The sequence below is a fragment of the Parambassis ranga genome, chromosome 15 (genome assembly GCF_900634625.1).
Source record: "Parambassis ranga chromosome 15, fParRan2.1, whole genome shotgun sequence".
In the NCBI taxonomy this organism is placed as follows: domain Eukaryota; kingdom Metazoa; phylum Chordata; class Actinopteri; family Ambassidae; genus Parambassis; species Parambassis ranga.
The window spans coordinates 2,884,676-2,911,071 of record NC_041035.1 but is presented as its reverse complement, the minus strand read 5'-3'; the positions used below and the strand labels follow the sequence as shown (position 1 = coordinate 2,911,071).

At 40.5% G+C, this 26,396-nt stretch overlaps 2 protein-coding genes across 5 annotated transcripts; one reads left to right on the top strand and one right to left on the bottom strand.

The window, feature by feature from the left end:
* Nucleotides 1–930: 930 nt before the first annotated feature.
* edaradd (EDAR-associated death domain) lies at nt 931–15,147 on the top strand. 4 transcript variants are annotated; one of them, XM_028424350.1, is made up of 7 exons: nt 931–1,105; nt 9,633–9,691; nt 10,031–10,073; nt 10,342–10,467; nt 11,760–11,833; nt 13,307–13,355; nt 14,140–15,147. In XM_028424350.1, the coding sequence occupies exons 1-7, from the start codon at nt 1,048–1,050 to the stop codon at nt 14,523–14,525; spliced, it is 795 nt and encodes a 264-aa protein (XP_028280151.1). In that variant the 5' UTR covers nt 931–1,047; the 3' UTR covers nt 14,526–15,147. The 4 variants fall into 4 exon arrangements, with proteins under 4 accessions (XP_028280151.1, XP_028280150.1, XP_028280153.1 ...); XM_028424349.1 differs by having other exon boundaries at nt 11,757–11,833; XM_028424352.1 differs by lacking the exon at nt 10,342–10,467.
* Nucleotides 15,148–15,729: 582 nt separating this feature from the next.
* LOC114447181 (neuroblast differentiation-associated protein AHNAK) lies at nt 15,730–23,839 on the bottom strand. Its single transcript, XM_028423302.1, has 5 exons — nt 23,775–23,839; nt 22,178–22,259; nt 21,918–22,038; nt 21,658–21,833; nt 15,730–20,999 (listed from the first exon to the last, which is right to left on the bottom strand). The coding sequence occupies exons 2-5, from the start codon at nt 22,178–22,180 to the stop codon at nt 16,011–16,013; spliced, it is 5,289 nt and encodes a 1,762-aa protein (XP_028279103.1). The 5' UTR covers nt 22,181–22,259; nt 23,775–23,839; the 3' UTR covers nt 15,730–16,010.
* Nucleotides 23,840–26,396: the final 2,557 nt, after the last annotated feature.

Here is a 26,396-nt window from a genome sequence, read left to right as displayed (position 1 = left end):
ACCCACATCAACCCCCTGGTGATGGACTTCAAGCTCCCCGTGAAAATGCTCAGGAACTTCTACACCTGCACCATAAATAGCATCCTGCCGGGCAAGTATGACAACTCAAAAATGTAAATTACTACAATATATTTGACTCTCTAATAGGTGTACATGTAAATATCCCAGTGTACAATGCAATGGCAGCAACGACAGACATTGTGTTGCATGCACAGTGAAATGATGATGGTAAAGTTAACAGATAACAGTACTGATAAAGACTTTACACAGAAGTGTACGACACCTGTAGGACCACAGCCGCCCGTACTGACTTATCATGTGCCTCGTGTTCCGCTCTGTCTGGCTCCATGTGGTCAGACACTGAGTCACATGAAGATCTCCCGACGACCTCAGCTTCACCTCATGGTTAAAATGTATGCATTTATCTGTATTTTTTTTATTGCATCATATAGGATTTGTCATAAAGCAACTGTCTAGACAGAAGAGCCGGACACAGAAGTGTGACTGCACTGAAGGATATCCATGACATCAGGCCTGTATAGAACACAGAAGAGAAAGATGTCGTGTGAATAAGAATTTACAAAGAGAAGAAAAATAATTAAATAATCCAAAAATTATTTAGTGTTATTACAGATTTTTTTGATAAATAAATAAATATTTTTTTCTCTATTCTATTCATCGATTTATTTAATTTTTAATTTTAATTATTTTTATTTACATTTTTTTATTTAATTATTTTTATTTTATCAAAGAATCGTATATGATGTAAGTTTCTACGTTCTAAATTTGCAAGCCAAAAGTGGGCGTGCACATTAAAAAAGAGCGCTACCGTCGAGGGAGGATTGTGAAATTTCCGAGGCTACCCTGAAGGCAGCTTTAATCCTGATACCTTGTTCATCACAGAGGTGGCTCATTTGTGTGAGCCGCCGCCGCTGGGCTGGCATTGGCGTGTTTTCCTGAGCGCTGATCGGGAGGTACCTGCGTGTAGTGGAGGTTTTTTAGGCATCGTGGAAAGAGTTTCTGTGTCATCCTCACCCATATACACACATGGGAGAAGTCACAGCTTCAAAAATGAGCAGTTTGAAGGCGTTCAAGGAACCCTTTGGTAAGTCAGATATTCGTATCATCACTCTTGAAGTTTATTATCATGGAAGCTGTTTCATTCTAAACTCATCATTGTTGTTTATCTTTAATCATAAATCACGAAACTGTTTAAGTCATAAAAATAAAAAATGCAATTTTAAAGCTCTTATTTTGTCAAGTTTACTTTAAAAAATGTTTTAAATGAACGCATTAATTGGAATGTATTGCGGTGCTTGGTAGGAGGTTTGCTTTGTTGGTTTTTTTACTATACTGTATGTACGGCACTGGCTGGTGAACCTGTGACCTAACGCATCCTGTGAAAGTGAATGGAAATGAGCAGGCTCTATAGAACAAAGGCGTGGTGTGTTGAGTGGCCATGGGACAGATTAGAAAACAGCATCAAGATGTGGTTTGTGTTGTCTGGCACTTATTCATTTGGTGTTTAAATGTTCCGATTCTTTGTTAGTTGCGCAAACGCGGCACGAGTATTTGAATCGTGAGCTGTTGTAATTACAATTTACTTACTGTCACTGCTTCCCAACACATCAGTATAAGAGCAAGCTGTGGGTTGCCAGATTGGAGGAAAAACCTCTTGGGTGGTGACAACAGTCCTCCTTTTTAATGAATAAATGACAGATGGAGCTCTTAATCTACAACTTTAAAATGACATGATTGATGGTAAATAGTAATATACTAATAATAATAGTATATTACTATATATATATATATATATAATATATATATATATATATATATATATATATGTGTGTGTGTGTGTGTGTGTGTGTGTGTGTGTGTGAACCGTGACCTCAGAACCGTGATACGAATCAAATCCACGGTTCTGAGGTCACGGTTCTCACAAAATATATTTCCTATTTATTCAACATTCAACATATTTAAGAAACAGTTCAGTGTTTCCCCTTTTATTATATCGGGTCAAGTCAATTTCATTTCTTTTTAATTTCTATACAGCACCAGATCATAACAGAAGCCATTTAAGAAAACCTTTCCTATAGAACAGGTTTACACCTTGTTCCTTTATTAAACAAACTAAACAGCTCATGTTATTTATCTTATTTGCACGGCAGCATGTCATTTCTGTCTCTGCATGGTTGTGCGTTTACAATTCACCACTGCTGTCTGCGCACAGAGGCACAATGTGCGTACACACACAGACACACACCGTCGGACACAGAACATGTGTTGCTTTGTCCACCGTTGCTCATTACATGTTAGTTGGATAGCCTGAACTTTATGACTACGCTAGGTTAAGCTAACGGTACTGATGTCCGTGTTTTTATTTTTATTTTTGAAAAAATGTAGAACCGAACAGAACACGCGCCCCGAACCGAAACATGTGTACCGAACGGATCAGATTTTTTTCCTGAACCGTCCACCCCCTAATATATATATATATATATATATATATATATATATATATATATATATATATATATATATATGAGGCCATGAATCTGTGCAGTTAGCCAATCAGGCTGCAGCAGTACACACAAACAAAGACAAATCGGAAAAGAAAGCAATTCTAGTAGTGAGAAATAAACAAAAGTCCACACGCTTTCTCCTCTGTGAAACTTTAACTGAAACGTCCACTATCTTAATCAGCCGCACTGTATTAGTGTCAGGTTGTATGTGTGCAGCCGCTGTGTTAGAAAGGTCAAGTGTGAAGGCCGGAACAGGAGCTTTCTCATTTAGTGTTTCAGTGTGCTGCTTCTCTGTTAGTCACATGAATGCAGCACAATTATTGGATTTGTGTAACTTTTACTGCTTTACAATACATGCAATATTTGGGCCGCCAGGTTGGGGGGACTTGATATTATGATGCCCCTCCTGCGGTGTACATCATGTTATTAATAGATAGAGGAAAACACACAGACACACACAACGTTTCTTAGAAAGTAATATAGTAATTACTGGCAGCAGCCTGTCAGCCAGACAGCAAAGCTGTGACGATGACGTGAGATTCATGGTTTGGAAAAAGTTTTCTGAGAAACATTAACTGTTAAATAACCGTGTGATCTGCAGTGACAGCTATATGGGAAACACCGCAGACTTTTCCACCGTGCAAAGGAAGTGGGACCATCTCCCCCTTCATAACCACAGTCTGCACTGCAGCTCACATCAGCAGCCACATCTGACAATATCTGTGACTTAGAAACTGTAGTGCGTTCACTGTTTATAAATGCAGTTGATCCTTTAGCTCAATAATCATGATTGATCAATATGGGACAGAAAAGAGATTAATGATTGTCAGACACACACAAACAGGCTGTCAGGCAGTTCAGAGAGGACCCAAACACAGACACAAGTAGGTAAAGGTGACCGGGGAACTGGAACACACACAGAGGAGCACTGGGAACAGCAGGAACACGGGGAAAACATCACAGAGACGAACTGACCAAGACAAAGGAGAGCACAGAACCCACATACAAGCAGGACAGGGCGGGTAGTCACATATGGAGGGAAACGCATGAGGAAGTAAAACATATAGGAGTACACAGGGACACAGCAGACTTTCATAATAGAACAGGAAATAACAAGAAGCAGGAAAACACACAGACATGTTGAAGTGAGCAAGAAACCATAAGGATCTAACAGACAACAAGAACAACAGAACCATCAGGATCATGGCAGGCTGTGGTTAGCTCTGCAGCATGACTCTGATGTCTGAGTCCGTATTGTGGGACACTTTCTATCATTCTTCAATTGTTACATATTTTAATGCTCTTTACACTTGGACATACTAGTTACTGTATATTTGACCCTTTGTGTCTACAGGTCATTTAATAGGACTACAATGTAGCTTGTATGTTTTGTGTTGTGTAGAATTTGTTGTTTTTTCACATTTATTGCATAAATAGTGTGATTTTACCAAACAAACTCAAACAGTACTTTGTAAGATTGTGTTCAGACTACCCGGCTGAAGCCATGATGTGAGTCAGATCTGATTTGGACACACAAACCAATCCCATTGTCAATCCTGATTTTTAAATCAAATTTAAATAACTTCAGTTCAGTGGTGCTAAAATCGTGAGAATACATATGTTGGAAATATGCAGTTTTTTGTGTTGTTGCCATATATTCACATGCTGAACATGCCTGCAGGCCACTGAGCTGCATCGGCAGGACGGGTATGACGTTTTCTGCTGCTGGTGATTCAGACGACATGTGTGAAAGCATCAATGCTATTTAAGAGGATGTTCACATTAAAGTCAGGTGTCACTTGATGATGCAGGACACGTGTGAAAATGTGATGTAAACCATCACTATAAGCATAACCTCATATGGTTAACAACTTCCCCTTGTGGGCTTTAAATACACATTTCTACGACCAAGCATCACACAATCATTAAACTTTTGGTTTAATGACATATATATATATATATATATATGTGTGTGTGTGTGTGTCTGTGCATATGTCTGTGTGTGTACACGCATCGTGCCTCTGTGCCGAAAACCGTGACCTCAGAACCGTGATACGAACCGAACCGTGGATTTAGTGAGCCGCTCCACCCCGAATACACTGTGTGATTTTTATCAATCTCATAACACCATTGCATGACACACTATGTGACATGAATCTCCTCTGCGAGGAGGAGGACACAGAGTGACAGGTCGTAGCAGCTGTCATACTGTAAGAACTTTTTTAAATCTCTGACACCGCTAGAATTTTATCTCAGCTTGTCTTTGGTCACAAGACGCTGACAACGGCCGTCATGGAACCTGCCTCACAGCAGTGTTAATTTTGGCAGCAATTTCTAATTTAGTTTTTATTTTAGTCTTGTGACTAAAATATCATTTTATTTTATTCTATAACCATTGACAGTGAAAACTATGGACAGAGCTTCCGTGACGTCACCCGTTTGTTTCTGAAGAGCCGTTTTGAGGCTCGGTGGGAGGCTGCAGGACTCTCTGACCGCCGCCGCGCTGTGATACGGCAATACCCATAATTATGCGTAACTTTAAGTCCGAATTGAATTGAATTGAATTGAATCGAATTCCCATACAATTGACACTAGACTAAACTTATCATTTGTACCAGGCTGTAAACATGTTCATTTCTGCTGTGAAGTCGGCCATTTTAACATGGGAGTCTATGGGAAATGACTTGCTTCTGGAGCCAGCCCCCCAGCGGTTGCAGTGTGAACTACAAGTTTTGACACTTCCACATGGGCTTGAAGTCTGAGCCCCTAAACAAAAGATCATTTGGGTTGATCATAGCATAATATGTATGTGATATAAAATAATCATTAATGGAATCAAAACAGATTACCAAAGGCCCACGAGGCTTGAATCTAACCTTAGGATAGGTGCATGGCCCCTGTCGGTACACTTCCACAGAAGCACGCTGCATGACATGATGAGAAGCGTTCATCATCAGCTTTAAATACATCAGATAAATATGAGCAGGGGGAAATGTGTTGTTTAACAGATGGACCAATCACAGTTGCTGCTCGCTCTCTGCATCATGTGACGTGTAGTTATTGCATTGGAGAAAGCACAAACAAAGTGTTGGTCATCCGTTCTGACTAAACTTCAGAAAAGGGAAGATGATGTGAGTCATCACTGTGACTGTGTCTGACTTTCTATTTTACTCTCTTCTGTGTTATTCTGTTGTAAAGTCATCTCAGCTCTGTGCGTGTCCGCTGTTCACACCTGACTATATCATTTCCCTTAAGTGCAACCAGCCATGTTTTTCTTGCCTCTAGTCATACATGCTGTGTTTGTCTGCGATTCTCACCCAAGTATACTCTGCAGTTCCCTTCATAAGGCATTTACAGCACATGTAGCTAAACTAATCCAGGATGTGCAGCTTTGTTAACAGTGGACTTATTTGCATTGATTTGAACAGCAGCTAGTGCAAAATATGAAATATTTCATATGTTTATGCACCCGAGTTAAAAAACTGCAACTCACGGTTCATCACACTGTGATGCATTCACAGTGCAGGCAGCTGTGGGTTTTTTTGGCTGTGTCAGAGCAACCAGTAAGCAAGGCAAGGCGTCACCTTGTGTAGATTTTAGACTTAACAAGTGTCACATTTTCAGGACAGTAGCTGAAGTGCAGCATGGTTTGAGTTTAATGTGTTTTTAAAGGAGGCTGGTGTTTTGTCTTTCTGTGGCCTTTGTAGGTGTGTTTTTAAGCATGCATGAGAATGGAACTCCAGTCATCAGTTTTTTTCATGTTGCAAAAAATAGCATTTTGTCAAAGGTATTAAGGCACTTGCTAGAACAATTTTTTTTTGCCATCCATTTCCTCTGCACTTGATTGCAGCAGAATTTGATCTAATATAGCACTGAGGTGGAAGGGCACTCTAACGTCTAAATTAGGGATGTCCAGATCGCGAGCAATAACAGGCCAAGATAGCACAAATGATCGCAATGAGTGACCCACCATTCGCCTTTGTAGAGAACCCTAAAAGTATAGGATTGGGACTCGGTATCGGCAGAAATTCAAAATCTAATGACTCGGACTTGAGGGCAAAAAAATCCTAAGCGGGCGATCCCTAGTCTAAATATAATTAAGTTCCATACAATTGTCATAAAAGTAACTTATTGTTGTTGTTTTTGGCTCTTTAACACTATGTCTACATGGATTGACTACATTAAATTTGTGTTTTATTTATTTTGTATTAAGAAGTATGGTAATGTTTAAATGTTTTGGTTTTTTTTAAAAATGTAATTTTCACATAAAAAGACCGATTGTCTCTTATGTCAGTCTGATGCATTTTCATGGCATTAAAGAATACAATATGCATCACTCTAAGTGCTTGAAAGAATCACACTTACCACCCACAAGTGTGTTATACACAGCAGTGTGTACAAGCTGTGTGTGTGTGTAGCTGCTCTCAGTCTAGACATGGCTGCGGCCTGGGTCAGGTATTGGCTTGCCATTCACCTGCATTCATGTGTGGAAACGAGCTCATAATGAAGCAAAGGCCCACACACTCCACAGGCTGCTGAGAAACAGCAACATCCTTTCATAGCAGACATGGGTGGTCAGAACGGGAAAAAGCTGGGTTCACCTGTGTGGAATTATGGCCCCTGAGCAACGTATTATGATGTGGTTTATATTTCATCTCTTGAACTTTATCCAGAGCGTGCAGGTACACGCCCCTGCATTCCTGCAGAAGGAGAAACAATGCTCAACTGATCTGGGGTTCGACTTACACTTGATAACCGGGTGACTGGCTGTAAGTCCTAATACTTCATGCAGTATATTTAAAGGGGGAATACCACCCAGGGATGCATTGTTAGGTTTCGTGCAGACAAATATTTTGTTGGTGTTTGAGCCATAGCAAATTACAGTAGCTTGCTCACATTAGCCGGTAAACAGGGTACAAATAACCATTTGACACTGTGAGAACTAGAAGCATTACATTAGACTAACATTCACACATTTATTAGTGCAATTTTGCATGCTGATAGTGTTAATGTCTGTCTGAGAAAAGTGTAAAACATCTATAATAATTGTAAAAAATAGAGCTGACTACTTCACGGATTTCGCCTATTGCGGGTTATTTTTGGAACGTAACCCCCGCGATAAACAAGGGTCCACTGTATATCCGAGTCCTGATCGGCAGGTAACGTCCATTTCCGATCGAGTCTAAGAACCACATAATCGGGCCCGATTTCCGATCACGTGATCGGATCTGGACATCCCTAATAACGAACATTGGATGGATAACAGAGTGCTAACATATGCCAAATGAAATCTTGTGATTTAGCTAGTAACAGGCTCTATCCATGCAACAATGAAATATGTATATGTAACTTTGATAAGTAACAAATAAAAAATGAAATGCAGTGGAAAAGGTAAGATATGTACACAGAAACATCCTCATCATTAACAAAATGTAGTGGACAAGGTTGTCCTGATGTCCAAATATAGAAAAATGTACAATTCAGTGTAAATATACTTTCTCTGGAAACAATGGTAGAATATGAAAAATAATAACCAGGGGCTTTCCTGGGTCACAATGGGCCTTTGGGGGGGGGGGGGGGGTGCACGACAAGCATGATCAGGCTACGTACAGTCAATTGAATGAGTCTGCAACACTTTACTTGACGCGTTTGTTTCTGACCATTTTATTAAAAAAATGCCAGTTGCATAGAAACTGACAAAAAATATTTACTAATTTTCCTGGAAACCAGGAAAAACCCTGAATAACAACAAGTATAGGATCCTTATTTCACATGAATGATTCATTGATGATGAATGATGATTCACATGATTTCCCTTCACTTTTTGTGGCTGGTGCAGTGAGCATACCACTTCTAAAATGCAAGCAAACAAACAATTGCAATTGTAATTTACATAAACATCTCTAGAAGTCATTAGTAAAGTGGTTACTGTCTCTTTCAGTGCTGTAACTGAAAATGTAGGCTGTGAATCAGAAGGAATTTAGGGTTTGCCAATGTCCAGCAGGTCGCTATAAAATGGACTAGAATAAAGGAAATCTCATCCAAGAAAGTAAAATGTAAAAAAAATGTGGCTGTGTGATGTTTATAATGTTTGCTTCTTATAGCTCGTTCAAAACTAACCTGTAGGATTGGTACTTGAAAAGTTGCATTTCTCAAAACATACTTCCCTTTTAAGTTCAGGCTGAAAGTACTGAAAGAAACAAATGCATGAGCCTAACTGTAATTAGCTGGATGCTAAGTAAAGGTTATTGATTGGTTGGTTGGTTGGATGGAGGGTTGATTGGTTGGTTTGTTGAGTCTAGGGTTGTTTGGATGCTAAGTAGGTAGGGATGGTTGATTGGGGGGTTTGTTTGATGGTGAGTTGGTTGGCTGGCTCTTGGGTTGTTTGGTTGCTCAGGAGGTTTTGTTTAAAGGCATGGTTGGTTTGTTTATTGGTTGGCCTTGTATGATATAGTAAATTGTCCCATGTGTTTGCATCATGATTGGTTTCCTAGTTGAAGATTGTAAACGACTATCTTTTTCTGCCATTTTATAAACAAAACCGTTTATCTACCCGGATGTAAAAGTCTTCTTTTAAATCCCTTCATGTGTCAGAATGTTCCTGTAGTGTGTAGAAATCAGGCTGTTTTCCTGCATGTACTGCAGGCAGACTGGATGGTTTCCACTCTGTGACCTACACACATGACTGCTCTCTCTCTCTCTCTCTTTCTCTGCAGCCTGAAAACTGCATGTAGGAAACACCTGATCACTTAATCCTCAATTCTAGTTGAAGTTTCATCGTCATAGAGTGTAACCCAGTAAAGGCCAGAGCAGCTCTTTATTTATAGCTCTGTGGATTTAGTGACGTAGACTGATGAGTGCCTGCATAGCCCTGCATCCAGGTATTTCCAGGGCTGAAAAGCTGCCTTTGTGCCTCTCTCTCTCCAGCTCAGGGGTTTCCTTCTTCTTTTTCATTGTTTCTGAAGGCCTGTCCTTCATTTAACTCATCACTAATGACACCTTACATACCAGAGTGTTGGCTGCAGGATGTGGCTTTTTCTGAATCCTATATAGGAAGTGAATGAGTAAAGGTGGTGATACTATCTTTGTTTTCTTTCTTTGTAACAGGCAGAATCATCTCTGAACCCGTGGAGGACACAGACACCACCAGCTTCGTGGCTGAATTTGTGAGTTGATTTTAAGCCTCGTCATTGTCTTGACTTGCCTTGGTTTCAGTTTGTTTTGTGCTAATTTCTCATTGTTCCTACTCAGAAAGTAGATCCTTACAGTAATCTTACAGAGAAATGTAGCATAACTGAACACACTGTGAGCGCCCGGGGGGTGGAGGGGGGGCTCATTTAAGAACAAGTTGCAGCAGGCTATCCTCTGTCTGATTCGTTTTTCCTGCACGATGCAGTCTCATGAGCAGACAGAAAGTAAAGCCTGCAAACAGACAGACAGACGTGCGCGTCTTTCTCACATTTCTTCTTCTTCTTCACTGTTAACGTTGTCGTTCTCTCCCACAGTCTTTGGAGGCCAATTATCCAGTGCAAGTGACTGATCCTCATGGTAAATAATGCTTTAACTGCAGTTTTTATACTGTAAAACACATCAGCTCATATCACATCAGGTGATAGGTATTAGGTGACACACACTACCTGTGACAGGTAATGTCATTGTACTTTAGCTCTGACTGAACTGATGTAAATGATTATTATTTCCTCCTATGTCTTTTGCTTGCAACATGACTAAGTGTGAGCCGGGCTACAGAGGCTGTGGTGGTGTCGGGGCTTCACCTTTGTTTCCCCTTCTAACATTTATACTTTGTTCTTGCTAGATTCCAAAAACAGAAATCCACCCTCACACTGGTGGCAGCCAGCGAACGCATCACCACACACAGTGACTCGAGAGTTCAGACTGAGCTTCTCTTCTTGGATTGTGTCTGATCATATAATCAGAGACTGTAAGGGATTATTCTTCCCTTATTCTTTCTTCCTGTGGCAAAAGAGCTCTTAATCTGAAGCCCAAAACATGTTCAAAACCTCACCACACTTAGTCCAAGATTTAATCCCATGATCATTTTCAAATGGGCATGGCCTATAATAAGGTCTGGGTCCCTGTATATGACCAACATGCACAGACATTCAGTGCACATAAGTAAGTTGCCAAAGCAAAAAAAGATTTCCTCAAAAACCAACAGGAAGTCAGAACTTCATTATGTCCAATTGTATGGAACTCCTCTTAGAAATAATCCAATCAACCTGACACAGGCTCTAACTCTGTAACTGCCAATCTTTCCTTAAATACTATGTTTGTTTATAGTCTCTGCCTGAAGAGATACATACATATGCTGCTGCCACTATACTCTTATAGTCATAGCTTCACCTAGTGGGGACAGGAAGTCAGTTTCATGTGACTGATGTTATCTGACTTATACGAAATTTACAAAAAGAGAAAAGGAAAGGAGAGGATGTGGGGCCGCCAACAGACACTACATGGTGTTTGTAGCTGTTTGTAGCTCAGGAGGCCTGTTGCACTCACTGATAACTTAATACGAACATCTGCATAGTAGGAGCTACGATCTGTGCTGTGAAACTGACAAATACAGCTAATCACAGCTTAAATCATGCACGTATGCTGTTTGTACTGAGTGCATTAGCTTATTATGTGATCTTTGATGATTACTGACGCTGACTCTTTAGGGAATATAAAGTAGAGTTGCGTGGCGTCAGGAGCAACATTTAACGTCAGTTTGAGGTGCTGTATTTTTGTAAATGAACCCTCTGCTGCTTGTTTAACATACACATTGTGGTTGCAGACGGTTTCCCACTCTTGTTGAACTCTGTCTGCGTAGTCTATGTAGGAGCTCAGAGTCATTTGCGTCAGCTGGCCTACATACACCTACATCAGTGTTCCATGACTGATGAGTTAATGATCCCAAAAAAAACACAAGTTGTATTTGGACACATTAGCAAATCAATAGGCACCTCCATCATATTAATATATTACAAAATATACAAATGCAAAAAAATATACAATTCTATTTTTATTTTAAAATATTTAAACTTTGATTTGATTTGATTTGATGACCAAAATAAACAACACATCCTTACAAATAAACGCCACAAATAATCACATGACACCTCCATAACAAAGACAGAATTTAAGGATTGACATACTAATCTTGTATACAACCACAAGGAGGTAATTGTACTTCAGCAATAGACACTGATATCAGCTGTGTATCTCCAGCAGATGCTGTGACTCTCCCTCTGAGCTCCATGAACTCTAGATACCTGAGCCCCTCCTCGAAGGACAGAATAAGACAGGTCAGTATTCACACATTTCATGCACTGCTGAACCTTTCACACATGAGCAGATTGTATGTGTCAGACCCTGAGTTTGGGCTCCCCCCTAATCAGAGGAAAGAACATGGTTGGCAGATTCTTGTAGGTGTATGCAGACACCGCTAACACTTCGTCATCTAACTTTGAAATACTAATGGACAGCTGTGGTTGGCTTGGAAAACATGACCACCAGCAGCCAAACAACTAATGCCAATATCTCAGTGCGGTCTGTGAGTACTTTCTAATTTAAGCCGTGCACATACAGGATGTGGGTTTTGTCTGAGTGAACTGTGCTAATAACAGAGCAGGAACTCAGAGAGAGCGCTAACGTCACTGTTTGTTATGAAGCCATCTAAAAAGGCGGCGTAACTTTACGGGATAAGCTTTCAGTCTCAGCAGCTATAAGTGAAGAAGAGAAGAAAGTGGTCTATTTAAATCTGAGGAATTGTCACCAGTGAAATGTACATTTCCCTCCAGGGGCAGACCCCTGATGCTCTGTCTGCCCTTGATGTACTGTCCCGTGCTACATGGCTTATGTTCAGACATGTTTCACTGCAGGGAAAAGGAAAATTATCCTTTAATATGGCTGCATGAAACATGCAGATACAAACCCACAGCAACCCACATATCATTTATAAAATTTAGACCTTTAAATAAAGAAAATTGTAAAAGTGTAATAAAAATCATTTGATCATAATGTGACTTTCACTGCGTTAGTTTTTATTTAGCAAAAAGAAGGCCAAAAAGGAAAAAAAACTGCACATTAAACTGCAATATTACCTTATTTTAGACAGCTTTCATTACTAAGCTTTGTTGCCCTAACAATGGCAGTGGCAGCTGCGGTAAACAGGTTTGTATTGGCTGCATGCTAGGAGCTCGATTAGCGGGCAAGTATTGCGCCTCCTACTATTTCATCAACTCAGCAGGCTAACCAACAACCTGTGACACCTCGTCCCAGGCCAGAGCCTTTTTGTGGCGATCCCTGAAAGCAAAAAGAGTAGGATCATACAACGCCAGGTGCCCAAAGATGGCAGTGATCAACTTCTCATACGTCATAGGAACTATAGTAGGAACCGAACTATGGTTGTCAGCCAAAATGTGTCATAGCTAATTTGCATAAAGTTGTCTTCAACTTTTTTTAGTCGCTCTAGTCGCTCAAGTTTTTTAGCTTTAGCTCTGTAGCATCGCTTTTGTAGCTTTAGTCGCTTTTGCCTATAGAAAGTAAAAGACTTCCTGTGATTTTACTTTAAAAAAAGTGCTTTAGTCGTGCTTGGTGTGAACGCAGGGTAAGGCCTCTTATATCTGCACCTCATGATTTATTAAGTAAATTACCAGAAATTCTACTTTATTTTATAAAATTATATATGGTTTTAGTCAAGGTACTAAATATCAGAGGATGCTGTATTTTATAACTATATACTTAATTAGTCATAATGTGTGTTTCTATGGTTGCAGCCAGTTGAAGATGTGGAAGAGTGCACCTGGCCGACATCCACTTCACCGGGTAAATTTACTCTTAAGCCTGATTTATGCTTCTGTGGGACACCCTAGATGTAGGTGGACCTCCCCCCAAAAAGTAACTACTACTTTGCTGAAATGCAGATGTAACAGCTGTGATTGGTCCACTCTGTGACACAGGGTCAGTTGAATTTTAGCTTTTAGGTGCTAATGTGAAAATACCTGTTATCTGCTGTAGCTCTGAGGAAGCAACCATTAGCCTGTATTTTTTAGCCTTAACTCCATCAACATCTTCTCAGTTTCAGTTATGTGGTGTAAGGTACAGAACCGAAAATGTGAGTAAGCACCATAGAAAGTACAGTGCCCACTAGTTTTTTTTTTGTTTTTAATAGGCAATGTAGCAGGTGATGGTGTGGCTGGCATGGTTGTGTATGGGAAACCACAGACTGTATAAAACATGTACATACGTGTCTGTGATGTCAATAGTAGGTTTCTAAAGAGCCATTTTGAGGGGGAAGGGGCTTACTGTGTCTGCCTAAGCACCTGATTCATCCAAATACATAGGTACAGGGCAAGTGAAGCTGAGGCAGGTGGGCAAGAGGTCTACAGAGGATGACTCACAGTTTGAAGCCAGCACCTGCAGGGCCACAGTGGGAACTGCAGTATTTGACCTGCAAGCATGAATCAAGCTTCAAAATGATGGAAAACCCATGACAATATTGCATTAATGCATAACACTATGACAACATTTTGACAATAAAGATATATTGTATCATTATGCGGAGCTAACCTGAGGTAACTGCATTGTTCTTATCTATCCCTGAACTCAGACTACCCCAAGGAACTGCAGCTTCTGAGCCCCTGTGAAAAGTGCTGCTGCCCAGCACCTCCTCCAAAGATCAGCGACCTCATGAACGACAGAGACCTCCTGGACTTACTGCGACTCAAACTGGATCCAACCCACAGCACCATCAAAAACTGGAAGAACTTTGCCAGTCGCTGGGGTATGAGCTATGATGAACTAACTCTACTGGAGCACCGGACCCAGGGCTCAATGTCACACAGCCCCACCCAGGAGTTCCTGATGCGCTACAACCAGAAGACGGTAACTGAGCTCACCGAACTGTGCCGCATCTATCAGCGCATCGATGTGCTGCGGTTGCTGCAGAGCTGGATAGAGAAGGACTGGCCGTCACGCTGGCAACAGACTCATTAAACAGTTTGACTCTGTATATTTATCACTTTCTTATGTGGTACTTGTTGGGGATTTCTTCTTGGATAGAAGGTTTTAGGTATATTTTTAGCAGCTTTTTAGTAACTTTTGGTGATCAGATCAAACATTGAACCAGAAACGTTGTTTCTTCACAGAGTTTGTTTTATGCTGGATTATACTTTACACATCCACGAGGCAGCTGTTTGGTTGATTTTACTTGTACATTGGTCTGTCTTTATATTCTTTAAAAGACAAGATTGTACATCAAACAACCTTTCTTTAGCTGTTTCCAGCACATGTTGAGCCTCATAGACAACAAAATGGTGGACATGACATGGTGGACTTGTTACATGTCACTGATGGACAAAGTATAAATTTTGTTTTATTTAAAAAAAAAAAAAATCACCCCTTAGGCCAGTCCACACAGCTGTATCGCACAAAAAGAAAAGTCACGTTGGTGTCACGTGGTTAAAAATAGCTACAAGAACTGGTTCAGTAGCTAGTTACTATCTGTACTATCTGAACCTGAGAGAAGCCCTGATGCTAATGTAATGGAGGTTATTCATAAAAAATTTGATGATCATCCACACATCAACAGAAACCCATCCTTTTATCTTAATGTGTAATACTGTACAATATATTTTATTAATAGTGTAATTATTGTTCTAATAATAAAGCCATGTCATTAAAGACCGGGTTGTGTGTAATAGTATAACTTACCCAATGTGTCCTAGAATAAGAAAAGCACACTATGATACTCCAGAATAGTTTAGTAAAAATTTGACGAAATTTATAAAATCCAAATTTATAACTCACTGTTTTAATTATTTTTTATATTTGTAAAACCAACTTTTCTTTATAGTATACAAATATTTTTTGAGCATATTTAGTGCATCAAAATAACAAAAACACATTAATTGTATGTATGCAATTTAATTTGTATAAAGGTTAGGTTTGGTTTTTATTTATTTATTATTTATTTTATGTATTATTTTATATAATAGTAAATAGAAGCAATTAAAAACAGTTATTTATTGATTGATTTCATAAGTATTAGAGTTCTAAATAGGATCTTCCTGAGCTTAAATAAATAAGTAAATAAATAAAATGTTCATTTTGATACATTGGCAAAGAATCACAAGCAATTTGAAAGTATTTGAGTGATTTATTAAGCAGAAATTCAGAAATATATTCACTCATACAGGTCACTTATTTAAAATATTAAAAGTAATCAATGCACTTCTCAGAACCTTAGAATACTGAGGCTGTGTATTTCAAATACTTCCAGATCAACAATGTTCAGAAAAAGAAACACATATATAAATAACAATAATATACACAAAGCTTACATAAAAACAAAATTACACAGGAAGAAAACAGCAGCCGGCAGTGTCTGCAGCTAGCATCTCTCTTTATGGTTCATTTAGTTACATTTATTTACAGTATTTCTGGACTGAAGGTCTGTTTATTGGGCCGAACTTGCAGGGCTCAGTCAGCATCTGAATCCTTGATGTTCAGACCAAGCATGTTAGAAAGGCTCAGGGACAATTTGTCATTTTCATCTGATGTAGAAACTGTAGGGGCTATCAGGCCCAGCACAGACTCTGGCTTTTCAATTTTGAAAGTACCTCCTCTCACAAAAGAGGCATCTCCTGCATCTGTAGAGGCACTGACATCGAGACTTGGGGCCGCAAGATTCAGATTAGCTTTCTCTTCAGTTGGTGATATGTTTGTTGAGGATATTTTCTTTTTGGCTAATTTCAGTCTCTCCAAAATGTCAATCTTTTCTCCTGTGTTGGATGTTGCATTTATTATTGGCAAGCGAATCCCTTTGCTCATGACATAGTCCTTTTCCTCCGTGTCATCTTGTTTTGATAAGCCCAACATATCAGCAATTCCTACAATGCCATCAATGCTGTTCCTAGGCAGTCTGTGGAATTTAAATGCAGGAATGTCCACCTCCGCATTTGCAACATCTACTTTGGAGTCATTTCCATCTTCAACATTCACTTCAGTGTTTACCTCTGGGGATTTTGTTTTTGACCCTGAAAGGCTTAACTTTGGAATCTTAAAATGCGGCATTCTGGACTTTTCAACATTGGCCTCTACATTCGGAGCTTTCACATCTACTTCAGGTGCTTTGACCTCAGCTTGTAACTTTGGTGCACTCAAATCTACTGCAGGAGCAGGGAGCTTGGCCTCTGCTGTGGGAGTGCCTATGTTGACTCTGGGTGCTTCTACTCCAGCCTCAACTGAAGCTTGAACACTGGGAACTTCAACCTCAGGACTTGAAAGGTCAAGTTTTGGAATCCTGAAATGAGGCATTTTAAAGTCCCCAAGATGTGTGTCAATATCTAGATTTGGTGTTTTTAACTGTGATGCAGGTGCTTCAAGATTTGCTTTTGGCAAATTGATGTCCACATCTGGAGAGTTCACTGTGAGATCCGGTGAGTCCAGTTTAGCATTTGGCAACTTGATGTCTAAATTTGGTGCTGAGAGGTCCTTGTTTATTTTTGGAGCAGACAGGTTGAGTTTCGGGGCTTTTAGGTCTACATCAGGTACATCCACATCAACTTTAGGTATATCAAGACTGGCATCAATGCCTGGTGCTTTTAAATCAGCATCCAATTCAGGACCCTTCACTTTTGGTCCTTTGAAGTTTGGAAGTTTAAATTTAGGTAACTTAAACTTAGCATCCGGGTGGCCAATGTCAAGATCTGGACCACTGAGATCTACATTTGGAGCTTTCACTTCAGCACTTGGCAGGCTGAGATTGAGGTCTGGAGCGGCAATCCCAGCATCAATTTTTGGTGCAGACAAGGAGAGATCTGAGGCTTTTAGGTCTGCATCAGGTACATCCACGTTAACTTTAGGTATGTCAAGACTGGCATCAATGCCTGGTGTTTTTAAATCAGCATCCAATTCAGGACCCTTCACTTTTGGTCCTTTAAAGTTTGGAAGTTTAAATTTAGGTAACTTAAACTTGGCATCCGGGTGGTTAATGTCAAGATCTGGACCACTGAGATCCACATTTGGAGCTTTCACTTCAGCACTCGGCAGGCTGAGGTTGAGGTCTGGAGCGGCAATCCCAGCATCAACTTTTGGTGCAGACAAGGAGAGATCCGGGGCCTTTAGGTCTACATCAGGCACATCCACATTAACTTTAGGTATGTCAAGACTGGCATCAATGCCTGGTGTTTTTAAATCAGCATCCAATTCAGGACCCTTCACTTTTGGTCCTTTAAAGTTTGGAAGTTTAAATTTAGGTAACTTAAACTTGGCATCCGGGTGGTTAATGTCAAGATCTGGACCACTGAGATCCACATTTGGAGCTTTCACTTCAGCACTTGGCAGGCTGAGGTTGAGGTCTGGAGTGGCAATCCCAGCATCAACTTTTGGTGCAGACAAGGAGAGATCCGGGGCCTTTAGGTCTACATCAGGCACATCCACATCAACTTTAGGTATGTCAAGACTGGCATCAATGCCTGGTGCTTTTAAATCAGCATCCAATTCAGGACCCTTCACTTTTGGTCCTTTGAAGTTTGGAAGTTTAAATTTAGGTAACTTAAACTTGGCATCCGGGTGGCCAATGTCAAGATCTGGACCACTGAGATCTACATTTGGAGCTTTCACTTCAGCACTTGGCAGGCTGAGGTTGAGGTCTGGAGCGGCAATCCCAGCATCAACTTTTGGTGCAGACAAGGAGAGATCCGGGGCTTTTAGGTCTACATCAGGCAAATCCACATCAACTTTAGGTATGTCAAGACTGGCATCAATGCCTGGTGCTTTTAAATCAGCATCCAATTCAGGACCCTTCACTTTTGGTCCTTTGAAGTTTGGAAGTTTAAATTTAGGTAACTTAAACTTGGCATCCGGGTGGCCAATGTCAAGATCTGAACCATTGAGATCCACATCTGGAGCTTTCACTTCAGCACTCGGCAGGCTGAGGTTGAGGTCTGGAGCAGCAATTTTTGGCGCAGACAAAGAGAGATCCGGGGCTTTTAGGTCTACATCAGGCACATCCACATCAATTTTAGGTATGTCAAGACTGGCATCAATGCCTGGTGCTTTTAAATCAGCATCCAATTCAGGACCCTTCACCTTTGGGCCTTTGAATTTTGGAAGTTTAAATTTAGGTAACTTAAACTTGGCATCTGGATGGTCAATGTCAAGATCTGGACCATTGAGATCCACATCTGGAGCTTTCACTTCAGCACTCGGCAGGCTGAGGTTGAGGTCTGGAGCGGCAATTTTTGGTGCAGACAAGGAGAGATCCGGGGTTTTTAGGTCTACATCAGGCACATCCACGTCAAATTTAGGTTTGTCAAGACTGGCATCAATGCCTGGTGCTTTTAAATCAGCATCCAATTCAGGACCCTTCACTTTTGGTCCTTTGAAGTTTGGAAGTTTAAATTTAGGTAACTTAAACTTGCCATCTGGGTGGTTAATGTCAAGATCTGGACCACCGAGATCCACATTTGGAGCTTTCACTTCAGCACTCGGCAGGCTGAGGTTGAGGTCTGGAGCGGCAATCCCAGCATCAATTTTTGGGGCAGACAAGGAGAGATCCGGGGCTTTTAGGTCTACATCAGGCACGTCCACATCAACTTTAGGTATGTCAAGACTGGCATCAATGCCTGGTGCTTTTAAATCAGCATCCAATTCAGGACCCTTCACCTTTGGTCCTTTGAATTTTGGAAGTTTAAATTTAGGTAACTTAAACTTGCCATCCGGGTGGTCAATGTCAAGATCTGGACCATTGAGATCCACATCTGGAGCTTTCACTTCAGCACTTGGCAGGCTGAGGTTGAGGTCTGGAGCCGCAATCCCAGCATCAATTTTTGGGGCAGAAAGATTAACATTTGGTGCACTTACATCCACATCAGGCCTTTTGATGTCCACATCTGGTACCTTCACATCACCATCAATGTTAGCCTTTGGACCTTTCAGTGTCCCAAATTTGGGTTTCTTGAGGGTGAACCATTTTAATTTTCCACTAGGGCCTTGAGCATCAACCTCTGGAATATCAATATCTACCTTGGGGGTGTCTACTTCCGCTTTTGGTAGGTTCAGATTGACATCTGGTGCTTTTACAGCATTAAGATCAGCATCTGGGACTTTTACTTTTCCAGAATGCTTGAGTTTGGGCTTTTTAAGAGTTGGGAACTTGATTTTGCCAGAAGGAGCCTCAATGTCAGCATCTGGTGCTTTAATGTCAATGTCAGCCTTGGGTAATCTCAGATCAACATCGGGTGTGTTAATCTCACCATCGATTTTTGGAGCTGAAAGATCAACATCAGGTGTGCTCAGATCTGCATTAAGGTCAATGTCAGCTTTTGGGCCCTGAAGTTTGGGTTTCTTCCACTTCAGATGGGGCCAGTTAATTTTCCCAGAAGGAGCATCGACATTAAAATCTGGGGATTGAACGTCTACATTAGCTTTTGGGAGACTCAGCTCAGCATCTGGAATATTAATGTCACCCTCAATCTTTGGAGCTGAGAGACTTAGATCAGGTGTGTTTAGGTCTGCATCTATGTCTAGGTCTGCTTTTGAGCCATGAAGTTTAGGCTTCTTCCATTTCAGGTGGGGCCAGTTGATTTTGCCAGATGGAGTGTCTACATCAATATCTGGAGCCTGTAGGTCCAGGTCAGGGCCTCTAACTTTTGCATTTGGCAAATCAATGTCAACTTTAGGAGCATTTAGCTCACCCTCCACTTTTGGAACAGAGAGATCAACATCTGGTGCATTCAGATCAGCTTTTGGACCATGAAGTTTGGGTTTCTTCCACTTCAAGTGAGGCCAGTTGATTTTACCACCTGAGGCATCAATGTCTGGCGTTTGGACAGCTAGGCCAGGACTTTCAATGTCAGCTTTAGGCAAGTTAATGTTAACATTTGGGGCATTTAGTTCACCCTCCATCTTTGGGGTGGGGACCCTGATATCAGGTGCAGACACATCAGCATTTAAGTTGGCATCTGGTCCTGTAACTTTGGGACCTTTCCATTTCAGATGGGGCCAGTTCAATTTGCCTGAGGGGGCCTCAATTTCAGCATTTGGGCCTTCTAAATTGACGCCAGGACCGTTCAGATCTAAATCGGGACTTTTAATATCTAATTTCGGAGCTGACATGTTGAGGTTTGGTGTCTCTATCTTTCCACTGACAGGGAGATCTATGTCACCAGACACACTGCCATCAACGCTGGGTGTTTCTGTTTGAGGCACACCAAAGCGGGGCATTGAAAATTTTGGGGCTACATATTTGCCTGTCTTGATTTCTGGTTTGTCAATGTCAAGTGAAGCACTGGGAGTTGAGACACTGACATCAGGTGCTTTAAGGGAGCCACCTAGATCTCCTTTTATGTCCGGTGCTGTCAGTCTGGCTGAGGGCAATGTAAGTGCGGCACCAGCATCAGCTGAAGGCTTATTTAGACTGAGACTGGGAAGGTCTCCATTGATGGTAGGACCGCGTATTCCACCCTGTTGGTTAAAAAAAAGTGTAAAAAAGGAAGGTTTACACAAGCCAAGTATAAGTATAGGCATGCAACAAAGGGTCATATCACCCCACCTTGTAATGTAAGCATCACAAACATCATCCCATTTAAACAGAAGTTTAGGAACATTGTATAAAATATTTTAGACTTTTTCCTGAAGATTATCTGTTTAAGTCGCCCAAATAAGTCAGGATGCTGGCTTAAATTAAATTCTGAAAAAACATCTTTAAAGTTTCTGTCAGAATTCCAAAAAGGATTAGGGTCACTGTACTGAATTTTCCACAAATTAAAGTTTAACATGTGATTTTAAATTGAATTTGTTGAGAAAAAGTGTTTAAATTCTGATTTCAACCTCAGTAATTGAGAAACAGAAGTCAGAAATGTGATTTTAAACTCATTAAAGAAAAAATAATTATTGACCTGAATCTTCTTCACACTGCAGTAGCATGACCATCAATGCATCCATTTTCTAATCTTAACTGCACTTTTCTATGGTTGGGTCACAAGGGCTGCCACCAAAACAGGGAAACCCAGACCCAGACCCCCCTTCCTGCCCATGTCTGCCAGCTCTTCTGGTGGTATACCAGGTCTTCTACAAATGTTTCTTCTCTTAATTTTACTACAGCCATGGATGGAAGTGTTACCTCTAAAGAGTCTTTAAGACCCAATCCCAGGGAACCAAGGCCAACACCTCCGCTCAAGTCCTTCTTTGTCAGAACCTTCATGTTGTTTTCGTATGGTTGCAGGACCTTTAGGATGTCCAACACTTCCTTTTTGTCAAGGTTGTCCAAGTGTATGGTGGCTGCAACGATCTCATCCCCTGCAACAAGTAAAACAATCTCAAACGTTTTGATACGAACAAGAGGAAGAGCAACCTCTCAGCATTTTTAGGCCTTCCTCTTACCTGCTTGCAGGCCAGACTTTGCAGCTATCATGCTGTCTGTGATTCCTTTAACAACAACTCCTTTGTCAGAGTTGTCCAGGACCAGGCTTTTAGAAAAACCTGCGCTTATGCCACCTTCACTCTGTGTTTGAAAAAAAGTTCATTTGACATGTTAGCAAAACTTTTACATATTTGCAGAAGTATTTCCCTTCTTTCAGTCTGAATTTAAACTTTTATATACTATTTTAAGATTTTTTTTTACACAGGTTCATCATACACACCATTATTTCCCAGGTGTGTTTGCATCCACCTATTATGGAAGTTATGGCAAAAAAGAAGAAACCATGGAAACAGCAGAATTATCTGTAAAACACAAGAGAAAAGCAGCGTTAATGTCTTAGTTCATATAATGGATCTGACTGATGAGCTTTTGAAATGTAGGTAAAAAACACAGACTACATGAGACATGAGACTACATTAAAACTCATCCTGTTGACCAGCACTGTATATTTATGAGCAGTCTTTGCCAGCATACTGCTAAAATGATCTTTAAAAAATTATATAAAGCCACGACAACATTTCAAAAAACAAATGTTAATACATCTAATTAATTAAATTTGTAATTAGCTGAGGACAACAATTTAACAATATAAATTCATAATACACTATATATATATATATAAACAAATTATGACCTTAAAAAGTCCCAAATGTCACTATATGTGTACGACTGTATGATTCCAAACAGCAGAAGGTTGCCACGTCGACCCAATTTGAAACCATGAAATGGGTGAGTGTTAATGTCTGTATATAAATAGTCAAAATAGTATCAAATAGTCATGACCACTCTGTATGCTCCCATAGAGTATACTTTTAACCACTTCATATATCTGTGAGAAATGCCTGAAGTCTTTGGCTGTGCCTGATATTTGACCCAGATTAAACACAAACATAAAAACATGATTGATTCCACAAATCATTCCAATCCTCTCTTGGTGGGGGGGGGGGGGGGGGGGGGGGGGGGGTTAACTCTTTAATTTCCTGTCACTGACTGATAGAAACATTGACGCCTACACAACGTATCATGTCATGCTTCAGGAATCTAAAGCTTCTGCCTGGGTTTGTTCAGAGGAATGTGTCCATCCAAACCAGTCGGTCAGGATGCATTCTACCTGACACACACGGCCCTTATACCACACCCCTACATCTTCACATTTAAACAGTAATGTAATTCATTTGCAGCACAACTGCATTGCGTAAAGACAGAGAAGGGTGTGAAACCAGTCCAAAGATGCCCACTTTTACCAAATTCTAACTAATCAATCCTAAAGGTCACTCCCAATTAACCCTGTGTGAAGATGTGATGAATGTATTTTTCTCAGAAACACACACAGATTGCTCTTCCGAAAAGCTGAGCTGTCACTGCAGAAACTGACTTAATTACGAAGAACTACAGTACTCTATGAATAGACTAACCTCGAACCAATTCAAACAGGAAAGACAGCAGAGGTGTATCCTTTAAAACAAGCTGGCAACACTGTGTAAAACAGCAGGGTGTGTGTGGTGTGTCAGATGATGCATGTGAGTGTGTCCAGATTGGGGATATCCAGAAGAAACCAATGAATACAATAAAATATAAAACATAAATGTATCACAGTTTGCATCCAGATTTGTTATTATTGAAAAAAATTACTTAATTACTTAAATATATAACCACAAAATAAACCAACATTTAGTGATGTAAGCAAAAAAGTTCAGCCTCTAACTGTTATAAGACCTCGTAAACAAAGCTTTCCAAAACAATAACCCAGTTTTTACACATGTACGTCTATCAGCTGTCGTCTCAACACATATAAGGCATATGTTAGGTGGACTCACCGTGTGCTGCCTCCACCCAGGGAGAGATGTCTCCTCCTCAGTGTATCACCGCTGCTCTGGGATGGATCTGCAAGTTTAAATGCCTATAAGCTTAAAGCCAGCCAGGAGAACAGGTTAGGCAGCATCAGGACCGCCTCTCTTATTGCCCCCCCTTTACCCCTTGCGACACACACACACACCTACACACACTCCCACACACACGCCTCAACTTTAAACTAGGCCTTCTGGCAACCGAAACTTGACTAGAAAGCACAGCAGAGAGAGAGAGAGAGCGATAGCAGAGAAACACACCACTCCTTGTTAACAGGACTAACCAGGTTTACAGAGGAACAAACACGCAGTTCACACTCTTCATTTTCTTTCCATTTTTACTTTTTGATCAAATATCCCGTCTTATTTTGAAACCTCAGCCGAGGTCTTTTCATTGCTATGAGAGACGCAGGTTGCTTCACGACCGCTCGCCCTACTTAAATCTCATTACAACACTGAAATAAACAATAAACAATGACGTGACTTTCATGTTTCATCAAATTGCATGTTTCATTATATAATTTTCATACCACAGAAGTCTGATAGCAGCCAGAAGAAGGCCTAAAGAACTGCGCATTTACATTTACAAAGCAGCAAAAAAGACTCTTTATTCACTGTAAATAATGAACACTTAGGCTATGTTGCCGTGCATGTGTACATACAGATAATTATCCAAATAGGCGTTGTGTAATTGAATTTTTGTTGTGTCCATTTCAGGAAGGCGGAGAAGGACATAATAGGTCATAGTTACAATATGATAGCCTGTCTGATGTTACTATTTCACTTTAACAAAGACGTGTCATATTTCAGAACGATGCTTTTCACAGGCATTTGGAAGTTAATGTGGCTTCAACATTCTCCGAAACAAAATCGCATGGCAAGCATTGCAGTATGAGTCATTAACCCAACCCATCCATGTAATCCATCTGATACAATGTGATGACTGTGTATGGGACAGTGAAGAAGGGTGTTTCATGAAACCAGGACTCCTAATTAGGAGGAGTGAGCTGAACCAGACAGTCATACAATTTCAATTAATCATGACTTCTGTTTTCGTGACAAAGGACAGTCGTGTTTGATTAGCTGTGGTTTCTCACACTGCATATTGATGTGATCAACGAAGTAGTGATTCCTGGAACCACTGCGCAAGTTTTGTTTTCTTCATTTCATTTATTGTAAAATCAAAGTCAATATATCTAAAAGTCCAAATTGCTCCAATAGGGTCTCAAAACCCAGAGGTTTACCTGAATCATATGCTAATGTACCATCAGTTTACATTCAGCCATATTAAATTGAAACATTAGCCAAGTTTAACTAGGTTATATCCATGGTTTTAACCAACCATTTGCTTTTAGGTAACCCTTTGTTGCACCCATGAACATGGCATAAAACCTGGATTCCTTTGGTGCCTTAAATAACAACATTGACTTGACCTTAACTCCAGAGTTCTGTTTGATGCAACACAGGTGCACCTTTGGCAAAAAACAATGAGGATCATCACACTTTCATACTAATCAGATTCGTCCTGTAATAGAGAAAGCCCTGGTATTCAGCTTTAGTTCACTGTTTAAAGAATCTGTGTCAATTCACTAAAGGTCACCCTCACCCACCCCCAGGCTGCAGCTGTGAGAGTGCAGCCCTATTTACATTTGTATGGCAGCACAATGTTTGAATGGGAACTGAAATTGAGCAATTTCTAGATTTAGTTTCTGTCCTCCCAGGCCCCCAGGCAGAGACCTTCAGTCCATGATGGCATGCAGGACTGTAGAACATACCTGCACATATCAGAGGTTTCTATACATGTCTGACTGATAAATGGTTTCCCTAAAGCTTCAACAGAAAGAGCGGTTTGATAGAAGTTCTGATCTGAGCCACAGAAACTCCCTCCCCCACAACTTCCAACACCAACTGGTGCCACAGTGGACAACTCCATTCAAGTTTCCATGGGGACGGAACCAAAATTCACCACCTACTTCACACCATGCTTGTGTGCAGGTGAGGAACTTCCCCTCTTTGCCATTTTCAACTCTACCTACACCCACTACATGTTATCGGAGTAATGATATCTGATTTACTATCTGACATGTGGCACGTAGAGGGAAGCAGCGCTACAGCATGGGTCAGCATGGTAACCTCTCGCCTCGTGGGACATGTATGTTCTGATATCCAAATGCAGTTTGGCTTATCATTATAACTAAATCCCTGTTTAACTATGGGCATGACCACTTTGAATGACAGGCAAGTGCTGACTCACATTGTAGAGAAACATATGGTATTGCTTTAACCACATCATATTCAGTCTATGGTTTCTCTTTCACAACTAAGCTACACTGTTGTGTTTGACAACGGCAACTGAAACCAAGCAGATCATGTTGGAGTGAAGGCAGCATAAAAGGTACTTTTCTGAACAGATTAGAGAGGCGTCTGAGGAGTGATTGTGGAAAAAAAACAAACATTTTAAATATTTTCAGATGACACTAGTATGATTGTATAATTTGTCAGCTGAGAATGTGTAGGAGGAAATGCTATGCATAGTATCACACAGTTTGGAAATTATAACAACTCCTAACAAGTGCATTCAAACTCTGAACA

Excerpts from the sequence above, each read along its gene's own strand:
- edaradd (XM_028424349.1), top strand. The coding sequence starts at position 1,048 with ATGGGAGAAGTCACAGCTTCAAAAATGAGCAGTTTGAAGGCGTTCAAG. Across the intron at positions 9,692-10,030 it reads CCAGCTTCGTGGCTGAATTT|TCTTTGGAGGCCAATTATCC; the intron begins GTGAGTTGATTT and ends TCTCTCCCACAG. Across the intron at positions 10,468-11,756 it reads TGATCATATAATCAGAGACT|CAGATGCTGTGACTCTCCCT; the intron begins GTAAGGGATTAT and ends GTGTATCTCCAG.
- LOC114447181 (XM_028423302.1), bottom strand. Across the intron at positions 21,834-21,917 it reads AAAGTCTGGCCTGCAAGCAG|GGGATGAGATCGTTGCAGCC; the intron begins GTAAGAGGAAGG and ends TACTTGTTGCAG. Across the intron at positions 21,000-21,657 it reads GTCTTAAAGACTCTTTAGAG|GGTGGAATACGCGGTCCTAC; the intron begins GTAACACTTCCA and ends TTTAACCAACAG.